The sequence below is a fragment of the Manacus candei genome, unplaced genomic scaffold (assembly GCF_025592945.1).
Source record: "Manacus candei isolate 608988 ecotype Guabito, Panama unplaced genomic scaffold, ASM2559294v1 h1tg000031l, whole genome shotgun sequence".
Lineage (NCBI taxonomy): Eukaryota > Metazoa > Chordata > Aves > Passeriformes > Pipridae > Manacus > Manacus candei.
This window is the reverse complement of record NW_026138079.1, coordinates 402803-425919: the sequence shown is the minus strand read 5'-3', so window position 1 is coordinate 425919 and position 23117 is coordinate 402803. Positions and strand designations below refer to the sequence as shown.

General features: G+C 56.0%; 1 protein-coding gene across 1 annotated transcript; it reads right to left on the bottom strand.

Moving 5' to 3' along the window:
- Window positions 1-12212: 12212 nt before the first annotated feature.
- On the bottom strand, window positions 12213-21120 carry LOC127472668 (olfactory receptor 52B2-like). Its single transcript, XM_051791239.1, has 3 exons — window positions 21058-21120; window positions 16055-16193; window positions 12213-14258 (listed from the first exon to the last, which is right to left on the bottom strand). The coding sequence occupies exons 2-3, from the start codon at window positions 16179-16181 to the stop codon at window positions 13249-13251; spliced, it is 1137 nt and encodes a 378-aa protein (XP_051647199.1). The 5' UTR covers window positions 16182-16193; window positions 21058-21120; the 3' UTR covers window positions 12213-13248.
- Between the last annotated feature and the right edge of the window lie 1997 nt (window positions 21121-23117).

Genomic DNA, 23117 nt, shown 5'->3' with positions numbered 1-23117 from the left:
TTGACTCTGTGTGTTAGAAAGTAACTGTACCTTCAACAACAAATTGGATTCCCTGTTCACATTCAATTCCATGTCTACAACATCCTGAACCATGAAAGTCCAAGGAGCTTGATCCAGGGAAACACAACATGACAGTGGACTGTCTTTGAAAATAAAACTCATCAAAATAATAACTGATTCTATAATAATAATGAGAATATGGAAAATTATTGTATAACAATAATTACTATTCTTTAATAATAACAACAAATCCTGTAAATTATTTAAAACAGTTCAGTGTAAATATTGCATGAAACAAAAATAGATGTGATGTATTAACAGACAAACTATTACTAGTGCTGGTAGCTGACAGCTGTGCTGCCATGCCAACAGCTCTGCCTCTCCAGCAACACGGGAATGCAAAACTGCAAAGAAACAGGGATCCAGGGGGAATCTCAGTGCGCCGGGAGCTCTGCACCAAAGGATTCTCCTCAGCATTAGACCCCTTCTCCATGATCTATCAGACCCCTTCCTCCGTCATCCATCCTCACTATAAACGTCTGTTATCACGGGTTTTAATGCAGCTCTAAGGATGCAGATCCCACAGCTTCCCTGAGCAGCCCCTTGGATTCTTCTTCCCTGGACTCTTTTAATTTCAATTTAAACTAAAAGCAATTACCTAAATAAACAACCCCGTCCCTGCCGAGCTGCCCTGGTATGACGGGAAGCTCTGCAGAGAGCTCTGGGATCACCGCAGAAGGGTTTTGGTGCTGCAGAGGGAGGGAGAGAGGCTAGAGCCCCCCCCGCTGCATCCCTGGGGGCAGCCTCCCCCCACCCCCAGACAACCGGCCTTCAGGAGAGAGCTCGGGGGAACAAAACCCGGCTGGGGGAGAGAGGATTCCTTGGTTATTCCCAGTGATTCCCCTCTCAGGAGAAGGAAAATCGCAGACCCGTTTCCCTTGCATGGAGGACAGTGGGGGATGCTGGGGCTAAGCCAGGCGGGAGATCCACTCCGGCATCGCCCCCCGAGCATCTCCCTGGGCGGGCGGGGTCACTCCCGCCTGCTCCTGCTGCTCGGTCACCCCCAGCCCGCACCCCAGCTCTCAGGACACCCCCAGCCCCCATCCCCAGCTCTCAGGACACCCCCAGCCCCCATCCCCAGCTCTCAGGACACCCCCAGCCCCCATCCCCAGCTCTCAGGACACCCCCAGCCCGCACCCCCAGCTCTCAGGACATCCACAGCACCATCCCCACCTCTCAGGACACCCCCAGTTCCCATCCCCAGCTCTCAGGACACCCCCAGCCCCCATCCCCAGCTCTCAGGACACCCCCAGCCCCCATCCCCAGCTCTCAGGACACCCCCAGCCCGCACCCCCAGCTCTCAGGACACCCCCATCCCCCATCCCCAGCTCTCGGGACATCCCCAGCCCGCACCCCCAGCTCTCAGGACACCCCCAGCCCCATCCCAGCTCTCAGGACACCCCCAGCCCGCACCCCCAGCTCTCAGGACACCCCCAGCCCGCACCCCCAGCTCTCAGGACACCCCCATCCCCCATCCCCAGCTCTCGGGACATCCCCAGCCCGCACCCCCAGCTCTCAGGACACCCCCAGCCCCATCCCAGCTCTCAGGACACCCCCAGCCCGCACCCCCAGCTCTCAGGACACCCCCAGCCCGCACCCCCAGCTCTCAGGACACCCCCAGCCCCCATCCCCAGCTCTCAGGACACCCCCAGCCCGCACCCCCAGCTCTCAGGACACCCCCAGCCCCATCCCAGCTCTCAGGACACCCCCAGCCCGCACCCCCAGCTCTCGGGGACACCTCGTCCCCGTCGGAGCGCGGCGGATCTCAGTCGGATGTCTCCGTCAGGAGGGAAGGCTTTTCCCCGGTTTGTTGTTAACGGGGAATTTGACAGCTCTGCGCCAGCCTCTCAGCGCCCCGGAGATCCCTCGGGCCCCAAATCCAGCACACAAACACCGGCTCCCGACCTGGGGAGGGTTCCCGGCTGCGCTGGGGCGGTGGGAGCGCTTGTACCTGCTCGGGACCCCCGAGGGCGGGGAGGCTCCGTGCCCTGCTCGGCAGCTCCAGCTGCCCCGGGGTGCCCTCCCAGTCCCCCAGTGAGGAGCCGAGCCCCGGGGTGCCCTCCCAGTCCCCCAGTGAGGAGCCGAGCCCCGGGGTGCCCTCCCAGTGCCCCAGTGAGGAGCTGAGCCCCGGGGTGCCCTCCCAGTCCCCCAGTGAGGAGCCGAGCCCCGGGGTGCCCTCCCAGTGCCCCAGTGAGGAGCCGAGCCCCGGGGTGCCCCGGGGTGCCCCTCACTCCCCGGCCCCACACGCAGGAGGTGCCGCTCGCTGCACTCCCGGTCCCCACGGCGGCTCCGTGGGAGCCCAGCGAGGGCACAGTGACGGCCCCGCCGCCCCTCCTGTCCCGGGGGCTCGGCCAAACTTCGGGAAAACAGGAGCGAGGAGTCCGCCAAGCCAGTGTGACACGGACAGGGGCGAGCGGCACGGCGAGCACGGGAGATCTCTGCTGCAAATAACGGAGCACACCCGCAGAAATAGCAATCCCTGGCTGGAATGACTATTGCTATGCAGATCGCTCTTGGTGATTAATTCCCTAAAAGGAATTTGGAAGAGCTTCCCCACAGGAATGAGAGAGGAATCTGAGGGCTAGGCTCCTCTAAGGGATGGGAGGAAGAGTTTGGGGCTCTGGAGCCCTCCTTGGAAGTGGAGTGCCAGGGTGGCATTGCTGCCCATGGCAGGGGGGTGGAACTAAATGATCTTTAAAGTCCCTTCCAACCCAAACCCTTCCATGCTGTGATTCTATGAATGCCTGGGCCCCACCCCGGGGCAGTGGGTGACCACCCCTCCCTCAGCCCCCAGGGATCTCACCGTGGTTAATGCTGGAACACATCCACCTGCAGGAACAGTTTCCTGCTGGACCATTCCAGCACTGATGAACTCCAGGCAGCAGCAGCAGGGAGTCACTCCAGCACCTGGAGAAACACGGGAAGGTTTTGACCATAATAAAAATAATAATTCCACAAGAGCAATGTGAAGCACAGCATCAAACACCCCTGAACCCCCAGGGCAAGAGTGCCACCATGCTACTGCTTGGTTAGGGTTGCAGGTATTGCAGGAGTCATGGGAACATGGAATGGGTTGTTTGAGGGGACCTGAAAGCCCATCCAGTGCCACCCCTGCCATGGGCAGGGACACCTTCCACCAGCCCAGGTTGCTCCAAGCCCCGTCCAAGCTGGCCTTGGACACTTCCAGGGATCCAGGGGCAACCACAGCTTCTCTGGGCAACCTGGGCCAGGGGCTCCCCACCCTCACAGGGAAGGATTCCTCCTGACATCTATTGGTTTAAAATCATTGCCCTGTGTCCTATCCCTCTCTGCCCATGTACAAAGTCACTCTCCACTTGGATTGCTAATCCAAATAAATCCCAAACACAAGGTGAGGCCTGGCTGTGTCATGCTTTAGGCTGGCACAGGTGTCCCAGAGAGCTGCAGGATTGCTGCTGCAGTGGAATCACTGCTCCAGGCCCTGGAAAAGCTCCGTTGGTGCTCTCCAGGGGGATGCTGGGCAGACGATATCTGCTGTCCTGGCCAGGCTGGAAACACGTGCCTGGAACTATCCCACACTGCTGCCTTTGCCAGGGAAGGGGCCAGTGCCAGAGAACATGGGTGGGCACCAGAGCTCAGCCATTGTGTGAAGGAACACATGGAAAGGTCCAGCCTTCAGCTTGAAGGTTGGTTCCCAGCCAACCTCGTCCCTGGGGCCCAGGGAGAAGCATGACATGGGAATCACGAGCTCAGGGAACTCCAGGGCCATTTCCACTTGAGACAACCACCACACCCACCTGTTTGCAGGCTGCCATGGCCAACCCCACTGCAGAGCCCCCAGGGACCTTCCCTCTCCACTCCAGACCCTGCTCCCCTCGTTCTCTGAACACCCCTGTCCTGCTGGCTTTGCTTTGGGGATGTCAAACACCCCGAGTCTTCACATCCCAGCCAGCCTTTGGGGCCTTCTGGGGTTCTGCTGCCAGCCCTGCACCCCCACACCTGGGCTCCCCCCTCTCCTCTCACGGGCTCCCAGCAGTGGTGGATTCTGGCAGCATCCCCACCGAATTCCCTGTTCCCAGAGCAGACACGCTCCAGCACCAAATCTTCACCCAGCCGAGAAAAACTGGGTTTGTTTCGAAACAGAGCCAAAAGGAGGCAAACGTGTCTCAGCATCCCACGGTTCGCTTCTTGCTTGTGTGGTGCTTGGAAAGAAGCTTTCACAGGCCCCAGGTCGCTGCTCAGTTTCCTCATCTGCAAATCCAAAGAGCAGTGCTCGTGGAGGCGCTGGAAAAACCCAGGTGCAGAGCAGAACAGCTTTGTTTGTTCAGCCCTCGCTCGCAGCTTTCAGGCTGTTTGATGTCCACGTCAATTTTCTGAGTTACAGAAGTTTCCTTTTCATCAGAACTCCCCTGGTCCGTTCACAGAGAGCCCGGCTCGTGTCCGGGGGCTGTGCCCAGGGCAGCTCCCGAGGGATGAGCTGTGGTGTCTGTTCCCAGACTCTGTGCCAGGAGCAGGCAATTCCAAAGCCCAGGGTGTGTTTGCAGTCCCAAAGAGCTGCCCTGCTCTGCAGTTGTCTGCTTGGACAAAATCTGCTGCCACGCACACCTGGGACACGGCACCGATGCCAGGTTGCTCCCTGTCCCCACGATTCATCCCTCATGCCCCCACTGCCCACTGGGGACAGCAGTGGCAGTGCCCCACCACCCCCCTGTCTGCTGGCTGTGGCTCTGCCTCCTGCTCACTGAGATGTGACGGGACAGCACAAGGGGGAATGGTTTTGAACTAAGAGGGCAGGGTTAGATGGGATACTGGGAGGGAATTCCTGGCTGGGAGGGTGGGAAGGCCTCCAAGTTGCCCAGAGAAGCTCTGGCTGCCCCATCCATGGGAATGTCCAAGGTTAGACAGGACATGGAGCAACCTGGGATAATGGAAAGTGGATGATCTTTAAGGTCCCTCCCAACCCAAACCCTTCCATGGCTCCATGATTCCATAATACAGGGAAGAATTTCTCACTGAGGAAGCAAATGAGTTGCTTCCCACCGGCTCACGTCAGCCCTGGTGCTGTCCCCTGGCACCTGGCACAGCCACGTCAACAAATGTCAACCTTTTAAAGCTAAAATAATTCCTTTTCAACCAGTATATTGCAAAATCCACATAGAATCCTTCTGAGAGGACTTTCCACAGTGTGCTTGGCATTGATTTTCTATTTGTTCATGGAAGAGCCGTGGCTGGAGATGCTCATAGGAAGGTGTGTGGAAAACAGTCATGAATTCTGCTTCTGGGTGGCCTTGGAAAACTCTGGAGTCCCTTCAGACTCTACCCAGAGCTTTGCCCATCAGAAACTCATCACTGCTGTCCTCGTGTTCCTCCACCCCATCCTGGGAACTTCAAACTGTGCAAACGAGTGTTGTACCCATAAAACTTCACTGCTGGTGTTCACCTGCAGGTCACAGAGCCCTGCGTGGAAAGGGAGGGGCTTTAAGGGTAAAACAGCTCAGAACTGACACTGAAGGACAGCACAGCAGGGCTCAAGCAGCCCGGGAGGATTGTAGAGACCCTGGTGACTTGGACTGTGATGTCCCTTGGGCTTTGGTGGTCCCTGTGGGTCACTTCCAGCTCAGGAAATTCTGTGATTCTGAGATCTATCCTTGCTGAGAAGAGCCCATCCAAAGGGGATGGACAGGAACAGCTCAGAAACACCAGGAATTGTCACACTGCAAACATGCACAGAAGTAGGAGCTGGGGGGCAAACCAGGAGTGAGGACAGGAGAGCTTCTTGGTCCTCCAAAGATGTCATTGAGAAAACAACTTTGTACCCAAAAACTTCCCCTCTCCACAGGGTCATGGAGATATGGGCATAGTCACTGCTGGGAAATCTGCTGCTGCTCTCACGTGCCTCTCACAGCAGTTAATTATTCTCATTATTCAAAATAAGGCTTTTATTTCTAATCAGAATATGTCTGGCTTAGTTTTCCATTCATTCCAATTCATCTTTCTCAAGGGCATTAAACAATCCTCAGCATCAGATGTTTTCTCCTGGGACTTCCACAATGAAGATGCCTTACAGCTCTTTAAAAATTAATGTTTTGTACCCTGTAGAAAACAAGTGTTTTCTACAGTCCTGGAATAATGTCTGTTCTGTCTCCCTGCTTAGAACTTTTTGCTGTTTTTTTCAAGCACTGATCCCTAAATCAGAGCTGGAGAAGGACTTTGGACAAGGGCCTGGAGAGACAGAACAAGGGGGAATGGTTGTCCACTGCCAGAGGGCAGGGATAGATGGGAGACTGGGGAGGAATTCCTGGCTGGGAGGGTGGGGAGGCCCTGGCCCAGGTTGCCCAGAGAAGCTGTGGCTGCCCCTGGATCCCTGGAAGTGTCCAAGGCCAGGTTGGACGGGGCTTGGAGCAACCTGGGCTGGTGGAAGGTGTCCCTGCCCATGGCAGGGGTGGCACTGGGTGGGCTTTAGGGTCCCTCCCAACCCAAACCACTCTGGTATTCTAAGACAGAATAGAGTCCCCTGGGTAATCCCAGCCCTCAGAGGCTGCACTGAAGCAGCTCCTGTCTAACAGCCACCAGTTGCTGGAACAGACCTCTGGAAGTGGGTGGAGGACCAGGGGTGAGACTCCCCCATGCCAGGACACAGGTGATGGGAACTGGGGCATTGCCATTGCCAGCTGCCACTGCAGCCACTGCCATTGCCAGCCTGCTCCTTGCACTTCCTACAAGGCTTCCAGTGACTGAAAAAGGACAAAACTTTAGTCTTACAGGTCTTGAACACCCGTGACAGAACCTAACCCATGACAGCCTCTCACAGCCACAGAACTGTGGAGTGATCCAGGCTGGACAGGACCCTGGGATGTCTCTGGTCCCACCACCTGCACAGAGCAGGGTCAGCCAAGGGCTTGGGTGCCAAAATCCTCTGAGGATGGAGCTCATGAGCTCTCCAAGGAAACCTGCTCCAGTCCCTGCTCTGGGCTGTAAATCAGTCAGCCCTGTACAAGGCCAGCCAGAAGAAACAGAAAATTCACACTTTGTTCCTGTTCCATCTGATAACTTACATTGTCCAGGGAGAGCTGGGATTCCAGGCAGATGCTCCAGGCTCCTCTGTTGCTCTAATGCAGAGGGAACTCTCCAGATGGTGCTCACAATCCAAAGATGTCCATGGCTCAAACCAGGGGTTTGCCCTTCTGCATTTACCAGACCAGCAGAGGGATATTTAATGCCAGAAATGCTGAAATATGTAAAGAAAGCTCTCCCCTTCCTACCCCAGCCCAGGGGGAAGGCCACACTGTTCAGGTCAAGGTAGCACCCCACAGCTCACCTGAAGTCACCTGACGGCCTCCCAGCCCCTCAGCAGACACTCAAGGAGCTCGTCTTGATTTCCAGCAGTCTCTGGAACAAAAGACTTATTTTTCACAGCAAAGGACTGCTGTGATCACCCACCTTCGCCCCTTCATCACCCCAAAAAGCACCTGTAAGGTGCTTTGCTTTCATTTTCCTTCAAAGTTGGATCCATGTGCTGGTTCCTTGTCTCATCCCCATCACCACTGGAGCAGTGGGAGAGCTGTCCCAAGGAGACTGGGAAGCTCTGGGAGGAGCAGGACCTGCCTTGGAAGCCAGCACGACTCTAAGCCCCCCTTCACCATTCCCTCCCTATCCACATCCCAAAATGTGGCCCTGGGGACTGGGTGAAGCGTTTGGGAACAAGCTGAGGGACACATGGCCCTGTGCTGCCCACCATCACCCCTGGCTGCCCCCGGGGACACACGGGGACCCTCACGTTGGGGCCAAGCACCCCCCAGGTGTCCCCACCAAAACCCTCCTTCCCTCAGACCCTCGAGCTTCCCAATCCCCCCCAGGGCTGGGCCCCTTCCCTGGAGCTGCCCCTGCCCCCCTCCTGGGGTGACTCTGCACTCATCTCAGGTGTCTTTGCCGGAGCTAAAAACCTGATTAGCAAGGATTTTGTGCTTGTTTCTACAGAGCTGACACCCATCACAGAACAGGAGACCCAGCATTTGGCCAGTCCCTGCAGAACCTCCCGGGAAGGTGTGGAAAATGAGACATGTATGGAAAACATGTATGGAAAATGAGACATGTATGGAAAATGAGACATGTATGGAAAACGAGACATGTATGGAAAATGAGACTTTGCAGTTGGCCAAACTCCACCAGCAGCTGCTTTACTTATCATTTATTAATTTGTTTGTGTGACATAATGAGCTCTGCATCACAATGCTGTGACAATAAAAAATGGGTTGTGTCCAGCCTTGGGGTAACTTTGTCACCCCATCTGGAGTCACTGGCAAATGAAATGCCAGGACTGCACGGAAGGCAAACCCCCAAAGAGCCCTGATTGCTGTTAATTGCATTCCTGCCCTTTTACACTGTATTGATCAGGTCTCATGTTCACTTTGCCGTTATTTTATTTGGATCTAAAGGCAAATGAAACCGTTTCAGATTTCTCTGATAATCCTATTTCTCTGTTAAATTGAAGCACATAAACTTCTGTTTTTCCTGACTTAAGTCAGAAACTTTTTTTCCTTTCCTGACTGGTTTGGCTGAGCCAGGGGACACCCAAGGAAGACTCACAGTTCTGGTGGCTCCTCCACCTGCTCTTCCAGACCCCCCCAGGCACACGTTGTCCAGATCTGCTGATCTGCACTTTTGATAGAGACCTACCATTCTTTGGGCCACTGAGATTATCAAGTCCAATTTCTCCCCCAGCATGGTCAAGGCCACCACTAACCCATGTCCATGTCCCCAAGTGTCACATCCACACAGCTGTCAAGTCCCTTCAGGGATGGAGGCTCCACCACCTCCCTGGGCAGCTGTGCCAGGGCTGGGCAGCCCCTTCTGTGGAGGAATTTCCCCAATATCCAACCTGAGCCTCCCCTGGCACAGCCTGAGGCCGTTCCCTCTCCTCCTGTCCCTTGTTCCCCCCCGGCTCCCCCCTCCTGTCAGGGGGTTGCAGAGCCAGAAGGTCCCCCCTGAGCCTCCTTTTCTCCAGGCTGAGCCCCCCCAGCTCCCTCAGCCCCTCCTGCTGCTCCAGACCCTTCCCAGCTCCCTTCCCTTCCCTGGAGGATTCAGTAGATTCACTCCAGATATGCAGAGACAAGTTAAAAGCCCTCAGCAGCAGGGCATTGTCACAATATCCAGGGTGCAAAGGGGAATTTTGGGTCCCAGGAGGAGTGACCAGGTGTGTCAGGAGCTGCCACTGTGTGCATTCTGTCTCTGGAGCACAGAGGAGGGCTCCAGGCTGCTGCTGGATCACCAGGAGCTGTGGTGCCTGTGCAAAATAAACAATGAAATTCTCTGAGCATCCAGGCACTGGGGACTTAGGGAATATGGAAAATTTACAGCACATTCTGCACTGGCTCCCTCACAGTCCTCTCCAAGTGTTAGAGGAACACAAACCCATCCTTCTCCAAGGGAAATCCCTTCACATCCACCAGGTCTGGAGGAACTGAGCAGGGGCAGAGTGCTGCTTCCACCCCCTTGTGAAACACAACAGTGCCCTCCTGGACCAGTTCATGCCTGGAGTTTGGGCTCACCCAGCTGGAACTGCTGCCAGGGGATGGCCACGTGCCTCTGGCAGTGTCACTCCATAAAATGGTCACATACCTCTGGCAGTGTCACTCCATAAAATGGCCACGTACCTCTGGCTGTGTCACTCAATAAAATGGCCACGTACCTCTGGCTGTGTCACTCAATAAACCCTGTGGGGACCCCAGCCCATCCCACCTCTCTAATCCACCTCTGTCTCACCACACCCAGCTGAAACAACAGTGCTGTGACCCAGCCCTGGGTGTCACCCACCTCCTTGTGTCACCACCTCCTGTGCCATCACCCACCTCCTGTGCCATCACCCACCTCCTGGGTGTCACCTCCTGCGTGTCACCTCCTGTGCCAGCCCTGGGACAGCCCCAGCCTGGTGTTTAAGGCCCGTCTGGTGGCCCTGGGGCACTGCAGGGCTGTGGTTGTGCTGGCACAGGTGGTGAAGGGCACCAGGGACATCGCTGGTTCCTCTCCCTGGGCATTTCCTACCACTGCACTAATTGGGTGGGGACTGTCAAGCCCTGCAGACCTTCAGGCTGTCCCTGAAGGAGTCTCAGGGAGTTCTCACCACTCCATCACTCATCACCCCCCGCCACAGTCAGCCCTGCACAATTCATTCCCTGGTCCTGGATCCCAAAGTGGTTCCCAGGGTTGTGCCTGGACCAGCCTGGGTAGGTAGGGACCTGTACACCAGCTGTGAACTTTACCCCTGTCCTTGCCCCAGACTCAAAGTGTTTTGGAACCAGAAACTGTTTTAGCTTTTTGGGGAAACACGATGGAGAGGAATCTGGGAGCTCTGAGCGAGAGATCAGCAGGTATTCCTGCTACAAACCTCTCAGTTGATTTTGTCCTCATTTCTGATTTTATTGGATTACTGTTTCTCCCCTAGAAACCTGCAGAGACGCTGAGCAGGCTGTGCAGTGAGGGCAGGGGACCTGCAGTCAGCACCTTCCTGGCTGCCACGACCCTTGAGGGAGCTGTCAGGGACCTTTGGGGACCAGCAGGAACCTCTAATTCCTGAGAGCAAATCAGTCAACCAAAACCTCCCCCTGAATGCTGAGTTACCACCTCGTTTCAGACAGGACAGTTCAGGGAGGTGCTGTGCTGTTTATTATCTCCATGTCTGTGTGTGGTGGGGATTTTATTAAATTAGCACTTCATAGAATCATCTCATTCCACCCCCTGCCCTGGGCAGGGACACCTTCCACTAGCCCAGGTTGCTCCGAGCCCCATCCAGCCTGGCCTGGGACACTTCCAGGGACGGGGCATCCTGACTGGGTGGGCTCCTCACCCACCCCAGGTGAGCTCCACACATCCAGCTGGCCACTGACACCCCCCTCCTCCTGTCCCCTGCCCGTCCTTCCCAGAGCCACTCTCCTGCCACCTGCCAAGACATTACAACGAGAGAAGTGAGAGGAATTAAAACCATGAAGCTTCTCTGCTCTAATTCATCGTCCCCAGAGCTCTGCAGAGGAAGGACAGTTAACAAAGCACCACTGTCCATGGACAGCAATAAACCCCAGTGGAAATGGGGTACTTGAACCCTGCACACTCGAGGCTTTGTCCGTGATGAAAGCCAAGCCTGTCCCTGACCATGCAGCAAAGCAATCACACACTGGAGAGAGTTTTCCTTTCAAACACACGCTGAGAGCTTGACTCAGCACGAGCCCGAGGCTCCATCCCCACTCCAGGCACAGACTCAGCTCCTCTGTGTGCAAAGACATTCACTGAGGGCAGAGGATTCTCAGCAACTTCCACTTATCTCCCAAAGGTTTTTGAGATTTCATTTACTTTTCACAAAACGCCAGTTGAAATTATAGAATCATGGAAGAACGTAGAATGGTTGGGGTTGGGAGGGACCTTAAAGCTCATCTTGTTCCAACACCCTTCCATGGGCACAGAACCTTCCTCCTTCCCTTCCTCCCCCTCAGAAAAGGGTTCTTGCACTCCGAAGACACAAAAACCATCAACTGAGCTAATAAAGAATAGGTGTTTCCAGAGCTGGAGAAAAAGTAGGAAGTGCAGGAGCTGCAGTTTCCCACCACGTGTGGGTTATTAAGCTGACATTTTAACCACACTGAAATATAAATCTCCCTGCTCAGCTGGCTAATGCCCCATTAGGCATGGGCCCCTGGCCAGGAATGGCCCAGCTGGTGATTCATTGACTCTGGGACATGTCCCTGGGCAGTTTGCTCCTGACCCAGCCATCATGTCCACCCAAGGAGCAGAGCAGCGAGTTTAAAACTGCCTCCCCCAGGGTATAAAACCATTATGGGAAACCCCAAGGAGCAGACAGATCCATAGAACCACAGAATCATGGAATCCCAGAATGGTTTGGGAGGGAAGGGACCTTAAAGCTCATTCTGTTCCACCCCCTGCCATGGGCAGGGACACCTTCCACCAGCCCAGGTTGCTCCAAACCCCATGTATTGACCAACTCAAATGGCAGCTCAGCTGTTCTCAGAGCTACCAACAGCAACGCACTCTCCTGACGCATTTTCCTTCTCACAGCTCCCTCTCCTATTAGAAACCACATGGCTGTTCTGAGCAAATACTCTTTCTTTTGCTAAGGAAGCCAGTGCAAACACAAATGTTCTGAGGACATTAAAAAAACCCAACGACACGAGCAGCTTTTGTACCCGGCTCTGTTATCTCCACTGGGAGAAAAACAGCCTTTAATGAACAGACTTTCATTTCCCCTGTGCCCATCACAGGGTGCCTCCTTTGATCAAATCAGAAGAAAATAAAAAAAACCAGAAGAAACGCATTGAGAGTGTTAAGAACGTTTGGGGGTTCTGATCTGAAATCATAAATCTCTCTCTTTCCCTTTTTTTGAAGTTGTTACTGGGATGGCTGGAGCAGAGCAGGGATTGGTTTCTGTGTCAGTCACCTCCTGCGTCACTCAGGTGTGAAGACCCCTGGTCCCAGAGAGCAGAGCACCTGTGGCTCCTGCTCTCCCTCAGGGAGATTGAGTTTGATCCACCAGCTCCTATCCTGACGCAGGGCACAACATTCTGTGGAGCCCATATCCAGGGAGAGCCATTCCCTGACACCCTGGGGTCACCAGCCACTCCAGACGTTTGAGTTCAGTTCAGCAGTCATGGTTTAGGGGATATGTTTCCCTCAAACATGGGACAACAAAGCCTTTCCTGACCTCCCACAGTTCTTCAGCAGGGAAACAAACACCTTCAGCAGCAAGAGGTGCTGGGGTCCCTCAGCAACGAAGGCAGGACAGGCCAGCCATCCTCTGTGCTGTGGTGAGCAGTGAGTTGCCCATCCAGCCATGGTTGATGTGCCAGGCTCTGGTCTGGTGACTGACAAGGTGTTCAGAGTCTGGGCACCGAGAGAACAGGTGAAGGAACAGGCAGAAACGAGTCTGTAGGACAGCAAACACAACCAACAGCAGCAGGTGACAGCGAGTCAGGAGGTGTAGGAGCCTCGATGCTCCTCAGCTGAACCTGCCGGTCTCTGACGATGGAGCATCCATGGGAAGCGGCTCCAGGAGAAACAAACAGCAGTGAAAGTGCTGATGACCCAAGCCCCAGAAATCCCACCACCCTCAACTTGTCCCGAACCCCTTGGGCAAACCTTGGGTGAGAAGTGCTGCAGCTCTTGGTGCTGCTTTCCAAACCCCGTCCCGTGTCCCCCTTCCCCTGCTCAGCACCTGCCCCCGCAGCCGGAGCAGGGACGCTCCCCTGCGGGGCAGAGGAGGCGGAGGACACGCTCCCGGATCTGCCTGGTCTTCACCCCATAGACAATGGGGTTGAGCATGGGCGGGACCACGACGTAGAGGTTGGCCAGGAGGATGTGGACACGGCTGGGGATGTGGTGGCCGAAGCGATGCGTGAGAAAGGAGAAGAAGGCGGGCACGTAGAACATGAGGATCACGCAGAGGTGGGAGCCACAGGTGCTCAGGGTTTTGAGCCGCGCCTCCGGGGACGGGAGCCGGAACACGGCCCGGAGGATGAGCACGTAGGACACGGCGATGAGCACGACGTCCAGCCCCGAGGAGAGCAGCGCCGTGGTCAGCCCGTACCACACGTTGGCTCTGATGTCGGCGCAGGCCAGGCGGGCGATGCCCATGTGCTCGCAGTAGGTGTGGGGCATCACGTTGTGCCCGCAGTAGGGCAGCCGCTTCAGCAGGAAGATGGGCGGGAACATGATGCAGAAGCCCCGGACGACGGCGGTGAGGGCGATCTTCCCGATCACCGAGGGCGTCAGGGTGGACGAGTAGCGCAGCGGGTCACACACGGCCACGTAGCGGTCGAAGGCCATGGCCAGCAGCACAGAGGACTCCACGATGAAGCTGAAATGGGTGAAGAACATCTGTGTGATGCAGGCATCAAAGGAAATCTCCCTGGCGCTGAACCAGAAGATGGCCAGCATTTTGGGCACCGTGGTGGTGGACAGCATGAGATCAGAGACGGCCAGCATGGCCAGGAACAGGTACATGGGCTCGTGGAGGCTCCGGTCCGTGCTGATGACGAAGAGAAGGACTGAGTTGCTGAACACTGCAGTGAGGTACATGAGGCAGAAGGGGACGGAGATCCAGATGTGGGACTCCTCCATGCCTGGGATGCCTGTCAGGACGAAGGTGATGGGGTCGAAGCTGCTGTCGTTGAGCTCGTACATGGCGCTTCCGTCCTCGGGGTCAGCCTGGCTCGGCTCTGCGCAGGAAAGAGATGGGATAAACTGCCTGCTGAGCCTGGATTTGACCACAACCCCCTACTGATGTTACAAATCAGGCCACAAGGCACCTGCCTTCCACCCTGAGGGGTTCCCCCACTGTGCTTTGCTGTACGAAGCACCTTGTTTGTTCTATCAGTGCTACAAACTGTGTCTGTAAGGAAAACATCTTCTCTGTGCCTCCATCGCCACCACAAACCAGGTCAGGCCCTTTCCTAGCTCAGCTTTATCCACTGTCCCACAAAGATTGCAAAAGTCATAAAAATAGTCATAAAAGTCACCGTCAGCCTTGTCACGACTGGTGGCTGCATCTGTGAGCGCACAGAGCCGTGTCTGGGGTGGGACTGTGTGTTCCTCCAGGGAGGTGAAATCACACCATTCCTCACCCTGCTCAGATCAGTGACTGATTCTCCAAGAGCTCCTTGTACAAACCACAAATACAGGGATGAATCCTGCCACAGTGCCAACACTGGGAAGTGTCTGCAATGTGACTTACACCCAACTGCACCTCTGAGGGCTGTGGCCATCCCTGACACTTCTCTCTTGGAGACCCTTTAGGCACTGGAAGAGGCTCTGAAGTCTCCCTGGAGCCTTCCCTTCTCCAGGCTGAACACCCCCAGATCTCTGGAGCCTGGCTCCAGAGCAGAGGGGCTCCAGCCCTTTCTTCTCCTGCCTTTTCCTTCCTTCCATTTCTGCTCCTTCATAAAGAGGGGCAAAGACATGGTGGGCTGCACAGAGTGATCCTTGGACAAAGGAATGCTGGCCCAAAGCAGAAACACCCCAGAGAGACACCCCGAGTGCAGAGTTGTGCCCCGATGTCAGCCCGTGGCACCTCCCAGCCTCTGAACTCAGTGCCACAGTTCCTGAAGTGCCGGGCAGCCTGAGCTCGGAGCTGGATGTTTGGAGCTGGGAACATCATCCCTGAGCTGGGAGCTGGATGTTTGGAGCTGGGAACATCATCCCTGAGCTGGGAGCTGGATGTTTGGAGCTGGGAACATCATCCCTGAGCTGGGAGCTGGATGTTTGGAGCTGGGAACATCATCCCTGAGCTGGGAGCTGGATGTTTGGAGCTGGGAACATCATCCCTGAGCTGGGAGCGCCCTCCCATAACTGATCAGCCTGCGGGTATTTTTGCGCATTTGAATAACACAAACAAGCCAAGCTGCGGCTCCTCCGCGGAGGCTTTACCGTGAGAAGGGCTCTGAGGAGAAGGAGCACCACAGGACTGATGGGTTTATGTGCTTTCCCCCATTTTAGCCCCCCAGCCCCCATGTAAGCACCATCATACGCTAGAAAAACTCCAGGCCAGGGTTGGGATTGAAGGAAAACCAGATGGTTTGGACCAAACCTTCCCAGTTTGCAGCCTGGTTTACTTTCATTGCAAACGGCAGATACCCAAGTCAGACGTGTTTGCATTTCTAAGCACTTCCATTAAGGAGGATTCTCGGCCTCCCTGAACCCAAAGTCCACTGAAAACATTGCTCGGTACAGAAAAGACCTTCAGCTCAACGCAAATATTTATCCAGTCTCCTCTTCCACTTGCAAGCCCACGTCACCCAGGTGAATCGAGCCGGGCTGGGTCTAGAACTGGGGATTAAATCCGCCTGGGAACGTTCCCAGGCCAGCCGGTGAGATTCCGTGTGGGCTGCAAAGCGCCTTCCACCTCCACTTCCAGTTTATGGAAATCTATTCCTCTCACACGCCGCTTTTCTTCCCTTCGGTCTTTTCAAACAGAATCACTGCCCCGGATCTCAGCGCTCGGTATTAAATGACTCACCAGGAGGACCAGCCCAGTGTGGGGATTGGAAGCACAGCCCGGGCGGTGCAGAGCTGGGGACCCAAACCCCGCGGTGCTCCAGGGGGGGATGTCGGTCCTTCCCTCTCCCGGCTCTCGGAGGGAGCATCAGCCCCGGCACCTGGGGAAGTTTAAATTGGCCATGCATTAACCATTAACAGCAGTTAACACGCCCGGGTGAGGCATTTCCTGCTTTTCCAGCATTTGCATTGCAAGTGATTTTCCTCTCTCCCTCCCGGCCGTGAGGACCTGCGGGGGCTCAGCCCGGGCCCTCCCGGGAGCATCAGCATCGCGGATCCTTGGGAGTCTTTCGTCTGCAACGGGGGAAAATTGCCTCGATCCACTGCTGAAACCTCCCAAAACAACCCCCTCGTGCTGCCACAGGGGAGGGGATTCTCTGCCCCCCGGCCCGTGGGCACTGAGCTATAACCACGAGCATGATGTGAAGATCATTGATCAAATCAACAATCTACAAAATCACGATTTGCAAGAAATTCTTGGCTGTGAGGGGGTGAGGCCCTGGCCCAGGTTGCCCAGAGAAGCTGTGGCTGCCCCTGGATCCCTGGAGTGTCCAAGGCCAGGTTGGACGGGGCTTGGAGCACCCTGGGCTGGTGGAAGGTGTCCCTGCCCATGGCAGGGGGTGGAACAGAATGAGCTTTAAAGTCCCTTCCCACCCAAGTCACTCTGACATTCCATGATTCTTTGATGGTAAATTGAGTTTAATTTGGCTCAAGCATGCACAGGTACATATGGAAGACCCAGTTGTATTCACTTCCCAAGCTTTTCCCTTAAAAAACAACACCCCAACTTACATCCTCTGTCACATATTTAAAAAAAACCCCCACAGTTCAAAAGCCAAGGGTGACCTGGCCAGCCATAAATTGCATTTATTCTGGAATGGTTGGGCAGTTATTTATTTCAGCTCTTCAAAACATTGTACTACCTAAAGTATTTCTAATCAAGTGCGAGAGTAAACTCATCGTACAGAGCAATGAGAATACCTTTCCCTGACATGGAAGATTATTTCATGTGAAACACTTGGGGTTTTTTCCCAGAAATCTGATGTGACAGATTATGCAATGAGGGAGGACACAACCACCTCTCACTCCCTGGCAAAGCAACATCTCCTCCAGCCATTCCCTCTCCAGATTTGCTGTATTTCCTACACTATTGTGTCTCCAGGACAGGGCAGCAGCAGCAGGAGGAGGAATGTTCCCTCCCAGCCCGAGCTCTGACCTGCTCCCTTGGCTGTGATGCTTCTCTGCACTCAGCTTCAGCCCCACTAACACTAAATTAATGTGATTTTCACCCAGTTCTTAATAGAACACTTGTGTTTCTTCCTCAGCTGGAACCACAGAGTCTGCAGCAACAGGGGAATTCAAAGAGAAGGTACAAAATGGAGTTTTGTCCATGAACTGGTTCCTGATTAAACCCCAGTGATGTGGAGCAGGAGAGGGACAGAGGCACCCACGTGGTGGGGACAGGAGACAAGGGGCTGTGCAGGGGGAGAGCTCACTGTGGCCCTGCACCCCAAAATCCTCAACCCCCTGAACCTGGGTACCGTCATGAGGGTGGTGAGGCCCTGGCCCAGGTTGCCCAGAGAAGCTGTGGCTGCCCCTGGATCCCTGGAAGTGTCCAAGGCCAGGTTGGATGGGGCTTGGAGCAACCTGGGCTGGTGGAAGGTGTCCCTGCCCATGGCAGGGGGTGGAACAGGATAAGCTTTTAAGTCCCTTCCCACCCAAATGAGTCAGAGATTCCATGATTCTGTGACCCCTAAGATCATCAAGTCCAAAACTGTCAGAGAAGACAATTCTGAGCAGTGCCCTGCCCCACCCAGCAACACTGACCCCAGCCCTGGCCCCTCCACCCCAGCCCTCCAGGGCCCTTTTCCCTGGGACACATCTCCCTCCTCCCCCAGAGTTGGGAATGCCTCCCCATGGCTCCTGGGGTCAGAAGGCAGCAGGAGAGGGAGGTCCTGGTCCTGCAGAAGGATCCAGGATCCAAGAAAGGCAACAACTCTCTGCCAAGGCACCATCACGGTGCAGCAGCCGTGGAAACGTTCAACGGGAGCCAGGCAGAGTGAGGGCATTAAAACATCGGGATCATCTCTCCTCGAGGCCTCGTGCATCTCAAATTGCAGCATTTGGATTGGATTCCCCTCACTTTGGCTTTAGGAAGGGATTGGGATGATGCTCTGAGCTCTCCCGGGTGAGGGCTGGGCTCCTCCGTCCCCGGTGCCAGCACTGAGCCACCCTGTCCTGGCCAAGTGGGAGCTGTAGGGGAAATTTTTCCATTGCAGGTTGGACTCTGTGATCCCGGAGATCTTTTCCAGGTTTAGTGATTCTGTGATTCTACAGAATGGAGGATGTGCTGCTCTGCACCCCGAACACGGGGCTTGTACAAGGAGCTCCAGGTTTCCTCCCTGCTGTGGACACTTCCCACCTTGGGCTGGTTTCCAGGAGGCTCTGTGGGGTACAGCAGGAACCCTCGGGGTACCTGGCATGGCTGGGGCTGAGCAGAGCCCAGGAGCAGGGAGGAGTCCCAGAACTAGAGGGTGTCACTGTGAGGAGCAGGACACGGGGGTTGGCCCTACTGTCCCCAGAGCTGGGGCACTCACGGGGTCTCTCTGGGGCTGGTGTGAGGAAGAGGAGCCCACAGAGCTCCTTGGGGTGCTCCAGCCTGCACAGGACAGGTGAGACCGGGCAGCACGGCTTGTGTGTGACTGGAGAAATGCTGAGACTTTGGGAGGGTGACTCTAGAGGTCCCTGTGAGGCAAGAAATGGTCCTGCAGCCCAGCAGCTCCACAGGGCTCCTGGTGGCATCACCCAGAGACTGCGGTGGCATCACCCAGGGGCCAGGGGAGGTGGCAGGATCAGACCCCACAGGCACTGGGCAGCTGGTGTGGGGGGCACCAAGAGGGTCCAGGCAGATGCTGTGGAGGAGGACCAGGGCAGAGAGGGCAAGGATGTACTGCAGCCTGGCACAGGGTGGGACACAAGCCCTGTCTGTCCTCCAGGACATGAGGGGTGTCCGTGGCACGTCCTGAGGCAGCCCCTCACCAAGACCTCACCGTGCCCTCAGGGTAAGGGGCGTTGGCACCACGGCTGCAGCTGGGTCTGGCTTCAGCAGAGCCTTAAGGAGATGGACCTGAAGTGTCCAAGGCCAGGTTGGACAGGGCTTGGAGCAACCTGGGCTAGTGGAAGGTGTCCCTGCCCATGGCAGGGGTGGGACTGGATGGGCTTTAAGGTCCCTCCCAACTCAAACCCTTCCATGATTCACTGCCCCATCCCCCGAGCTGCTCATCCCCCCGGGGCTGGCAATGACAAGAGTGACAGGGACAGACTGACAGGAGGGTGGCACGGCTGGGCACAGCTCAGCACGGCTGGGCACAGCCCTGCTCCCTGCCCTGAGCCCTCACCTGCTGCTTTCCCAGGCTCAGCCCCGCGGCTCCCACCCCAGACCGGGCAGCCACAGCTGCTGCACCATTGTTCCCAGGGCTTTTTAAATCATTTTTATTTACCCACAGGCTCTTTTCTTCCCAGTGCCTGCAGCAGGCAGGGGGGCTGTCCCCCCACTCCTTGGTGCACCTGAGCACAGAGCCCTGGCACTGCTCTGGACTGGACCAGGCAGGGCCCACCAGAGCTGAGCCCCCCACCATGGGAACTGCCCCATCTGGGTCTGGGTGACATCAGCTCCCCGTGTGACCCCCAGGGTCCTGCCGACCCTGAGCTTGGGAACCCCCCGGCAGCCCCGTGTCTCACAGACTCCCCCCATCTCCAACCCCGTGAGGGCTGCAGGGGGGAGCTGTGGGACCCCACAGACAGGGGTCCTGGCTGAGCAGAGCTCTGAGGTGAGGGGGGCAGGAATTGTTTGGTTCCCACAGGAATGGTGTCAGAGAAGATTCCAGCAGGAAAGGGCAGCAGTGGCTTCCCCAAAAGCCTCCTTTGGGACTCCACCCCTGTCCTCAGCACTGGGCTTTGTCCTTCCCCCTTTCACCCTCAAACCGGACCACTAAACTCCCCCCAAGAGATCAGAGAGCAGCAGAGCTCAGCTCCACACCAACCTCACAGGGTTATTTGCTTTTCTTCTGCTTCTCTCGCAGATTTGGGGCCAGTTCACACCAGACATGGGCTCAGGGGGTCCCTCCTGCCTCTCTCACCAGAGCCACGGCCATCCCAGGGAGCAGAACTGGGACATCCCCCCTCGTATCTTCTCCACGATGTGGGTTTGTGTTTGTCTCCTCACCCACAGAACCTCGGGATGTATTTAACCTGTAAGTGTTTTCTCCCAGAAAGAAGAGCCCAGAGCTGTGGAACACAGTGTAACAGCCCAGAATAACTCTGTGGTGAACAGGTCCTGAGGTCAAGAGAGCAGGATGTGGAGCAGCAACACGGATGCTCAAGAGCTGCTGTTTCTGCTCTCAGAGCACCTTCCCCAGACAGAGCATCACCTGCACCAGGTGTGTAGGGCACGGCCAACCTGAGGGTGTCATCCCCCCCTTCTGCATCAAGGCCAGGCCAGGTGTGCTCTGGGGACCCTCTGCAGAGGATGGAATCATGGAATTGTTGAGGCTGGAGGAACATCTGAGACTGTCGAGTCCCTGTTCCCCAGCACTGCCAAGGCCACCACTGCCCCACGTCCCCAAGTGCCACATCCCCACGGCTGTGGATCCCTCCAGGGGTGGGGACTCCACCAATGTTCTCAGTATCCAACCTGAACCTCCCCTGGCAGAGTGTGGGGCCTGGGCCTGTTTGCCCACCCCGTGCAGGGCAGCTCCAGTCCTGCACTGCTGCTCTGCTCCCTCCCACCCGGGCAAACACGGCTGGGATGTTCCCCAGAACACCCCCAACGTCCCCTCACCTCCCACCACCCCAGGAGGGGGATGTGGCTGCGGCCCCACGGGGGTTCCCAGCACAGAGGGACGAGGAGGGCAGGTGGGACAGAGAGTTGGCTGAAGCTGAAACTCCCCCCGGGGCTCCACAAACCTGCAGGAATTTCCCGTTGCTGCCTCGGAGTTTCCGGGGGGGCAGTGAGGGAGATGCCAGAGTGCAGTGTGTCCACAGAGCTCCCCTTCCCCAGAGGGATTTCCAGAATGGAACATCTGCGGGGTAAAACTGAAATTTGGATGGAAACGGTGACACACGGACTGCGGGGCTCGTGCAGGGTAAATAATGACTTTACTGAATAACTAAATAATTAAATAGCTAAGTAATTAAATAATGAATTTGCAGAATAACTAAATAATTAAATAAGTAATTGAGTAATTAAATAATTAATTTGTTGAATAGCTAAATAATTAAATAACTAAACAACTCAACAACTAAATAGCTAAGTAATTAAAAAACTAGATAACTAACAGCCTTGGGCAGAAGCAGCAGGCAGTTAGTTATCTAGCTACTTAATTATTTCCATTAACTGCCCTCTCCATCCTGAGTTGCAGGGCAGCTCAAGTAAGAGGACCTCCAAAATAGATGTGTGGGATGGGCAGAGCTTCCCCCAGGCAGCGGCTGCAGGACCTGCTGCTCTGCCACATGGGACACCCTGGGATCACTGAGCTTGGAAAAGACCTCCAAGGTCATTGAGTCCAACCTTTGACCCATCAGCACCTTGCCAAGCACCCTCTGAGGCCATCGAGTCCAACCATTCCCCAGCGCTGCCAAGGCCACAAGTCCTTGCCCCAAGTGCCACATCCACACATGGAGGTGTGTATGTGTGGTGACAGCAGGGTGAGGGGAATGGGAAGGTCTAAGCAAGGTGAGGAATTCCCACGGGAAGGCCCCGGAGCACAGATGCTGGGGAAATGCTGACTCAGCAGGGGCTGAATCCACCACAGCAAATGTTGTCACCATGCACCAAAAATGGCAAAAAATCACATAGAATTACATATAATGACAGGTAACTACATGCCTGACTCAGGCTGTGGTGACAGCCCTCCCAGCCTGCCTGGGTCAGGGGATGGGCAGCAGCTTCCTAGAGCTTGGATAAACAGCAATTCCACCACGGAAACCTCTCTAGCTCCAGCTCCAGCTCCAGCTCCAGGCTGCCCCAGCTGCTGGTGGGAGCTCCTGCCTGGCACCAGGACCCTCCAGGTGGGACAGGTGGAACGGGGCTCCTGGGGCTGGACCAGGTGCCCTGGGAGTGCCAGAGCATAGGGAGGGGGGCACGTGGGGATGGGGCTGCTCTGCCCCACACAAGGAGAAGCCCCTCGGGAGTGTCACAGGAATGTGGCACAGACGGGGACAGAGACCCTGGCAGGGAGCAGTCAGACACTGGGACTGCCCTAAGGGACGGGTGGGAGAGGGACATCAAACCTCTGCCGGGTACCTGGGCAGGGGCTGGCACACCTTGAAAAGCCTGGTGGCACCCACAGGGCCCCAGGTGGGGACCATGCTGGTTCTCCCTGTACTGCTCTCAGGCCCAGGGAATTTTCCAAGCACATCTCCATTCTGGGAGGGTCCTTCTGCCTGCCCTGCTCTGGGGAGAGGCAGAGGGCTGTGGCAGCCCTGGCAGCAGCCCCCTGCCCTGCACAGGACCCAAAAGCTTGTTTCTCTCACAAGTTGTGCCAGAACATCCATCGCTCCATGTCTCATCCCATAAGGATCCTGCAGTACCATCGATCCCTGAGCTCCCAGAGCTGCAGCTGAACTGTCCCCACTGGGCTGGAGAGGGAGCAGGACAAACAGCCTGGCCTAATTCTGGGAAAAAAAGGTGTGAGGGAGACTCTGACTGACCACGGGGCAATGCTGTGGTATGAGATGGGGCTGAAAAGCGACAGCCCAGGCCAGGGGGCTGGAATTTCCTGCTGGGAAGCAGCTCTAGCAGGGACCCAGCACATTGTGACTGTCACAGGCTGGCAATTAAGAGCCTGGAGGTGAAATTGGGACCGGGGTCCCTGTGCACACACAGGCTGGGGGCAGGTTCAGGTGCTGCCCCTCAGGGTCCATCCACTGGAGAAAGGGGTTGGAAAGAGGCTTGGCTGGAGCCAACGTGCTCTATCCCATGGTCTGATAATGAATGAAGAGCTCACAGGGACCTCAGCAGGCCC

What these genes read in the sequence shown, in the direction of transcription:
- LOC127472668 (XM_051791239.1), bottom strand. Translation starts at nt 16,181, where the DNA reads ATGCTCCCTCCGAGAGCCGGGAGAGGGAAGGACCGACATCCCCCCCTG. An exon ending in ACACTGGGCTGGTCCTCCTG is followed by an intron (nt 14,259 to 16,054) that starts GTGAGTCATTTA and finishes TTTCCTGCGCAG; the next exon opens with AGCCGAGCCAGGCTGACCCC.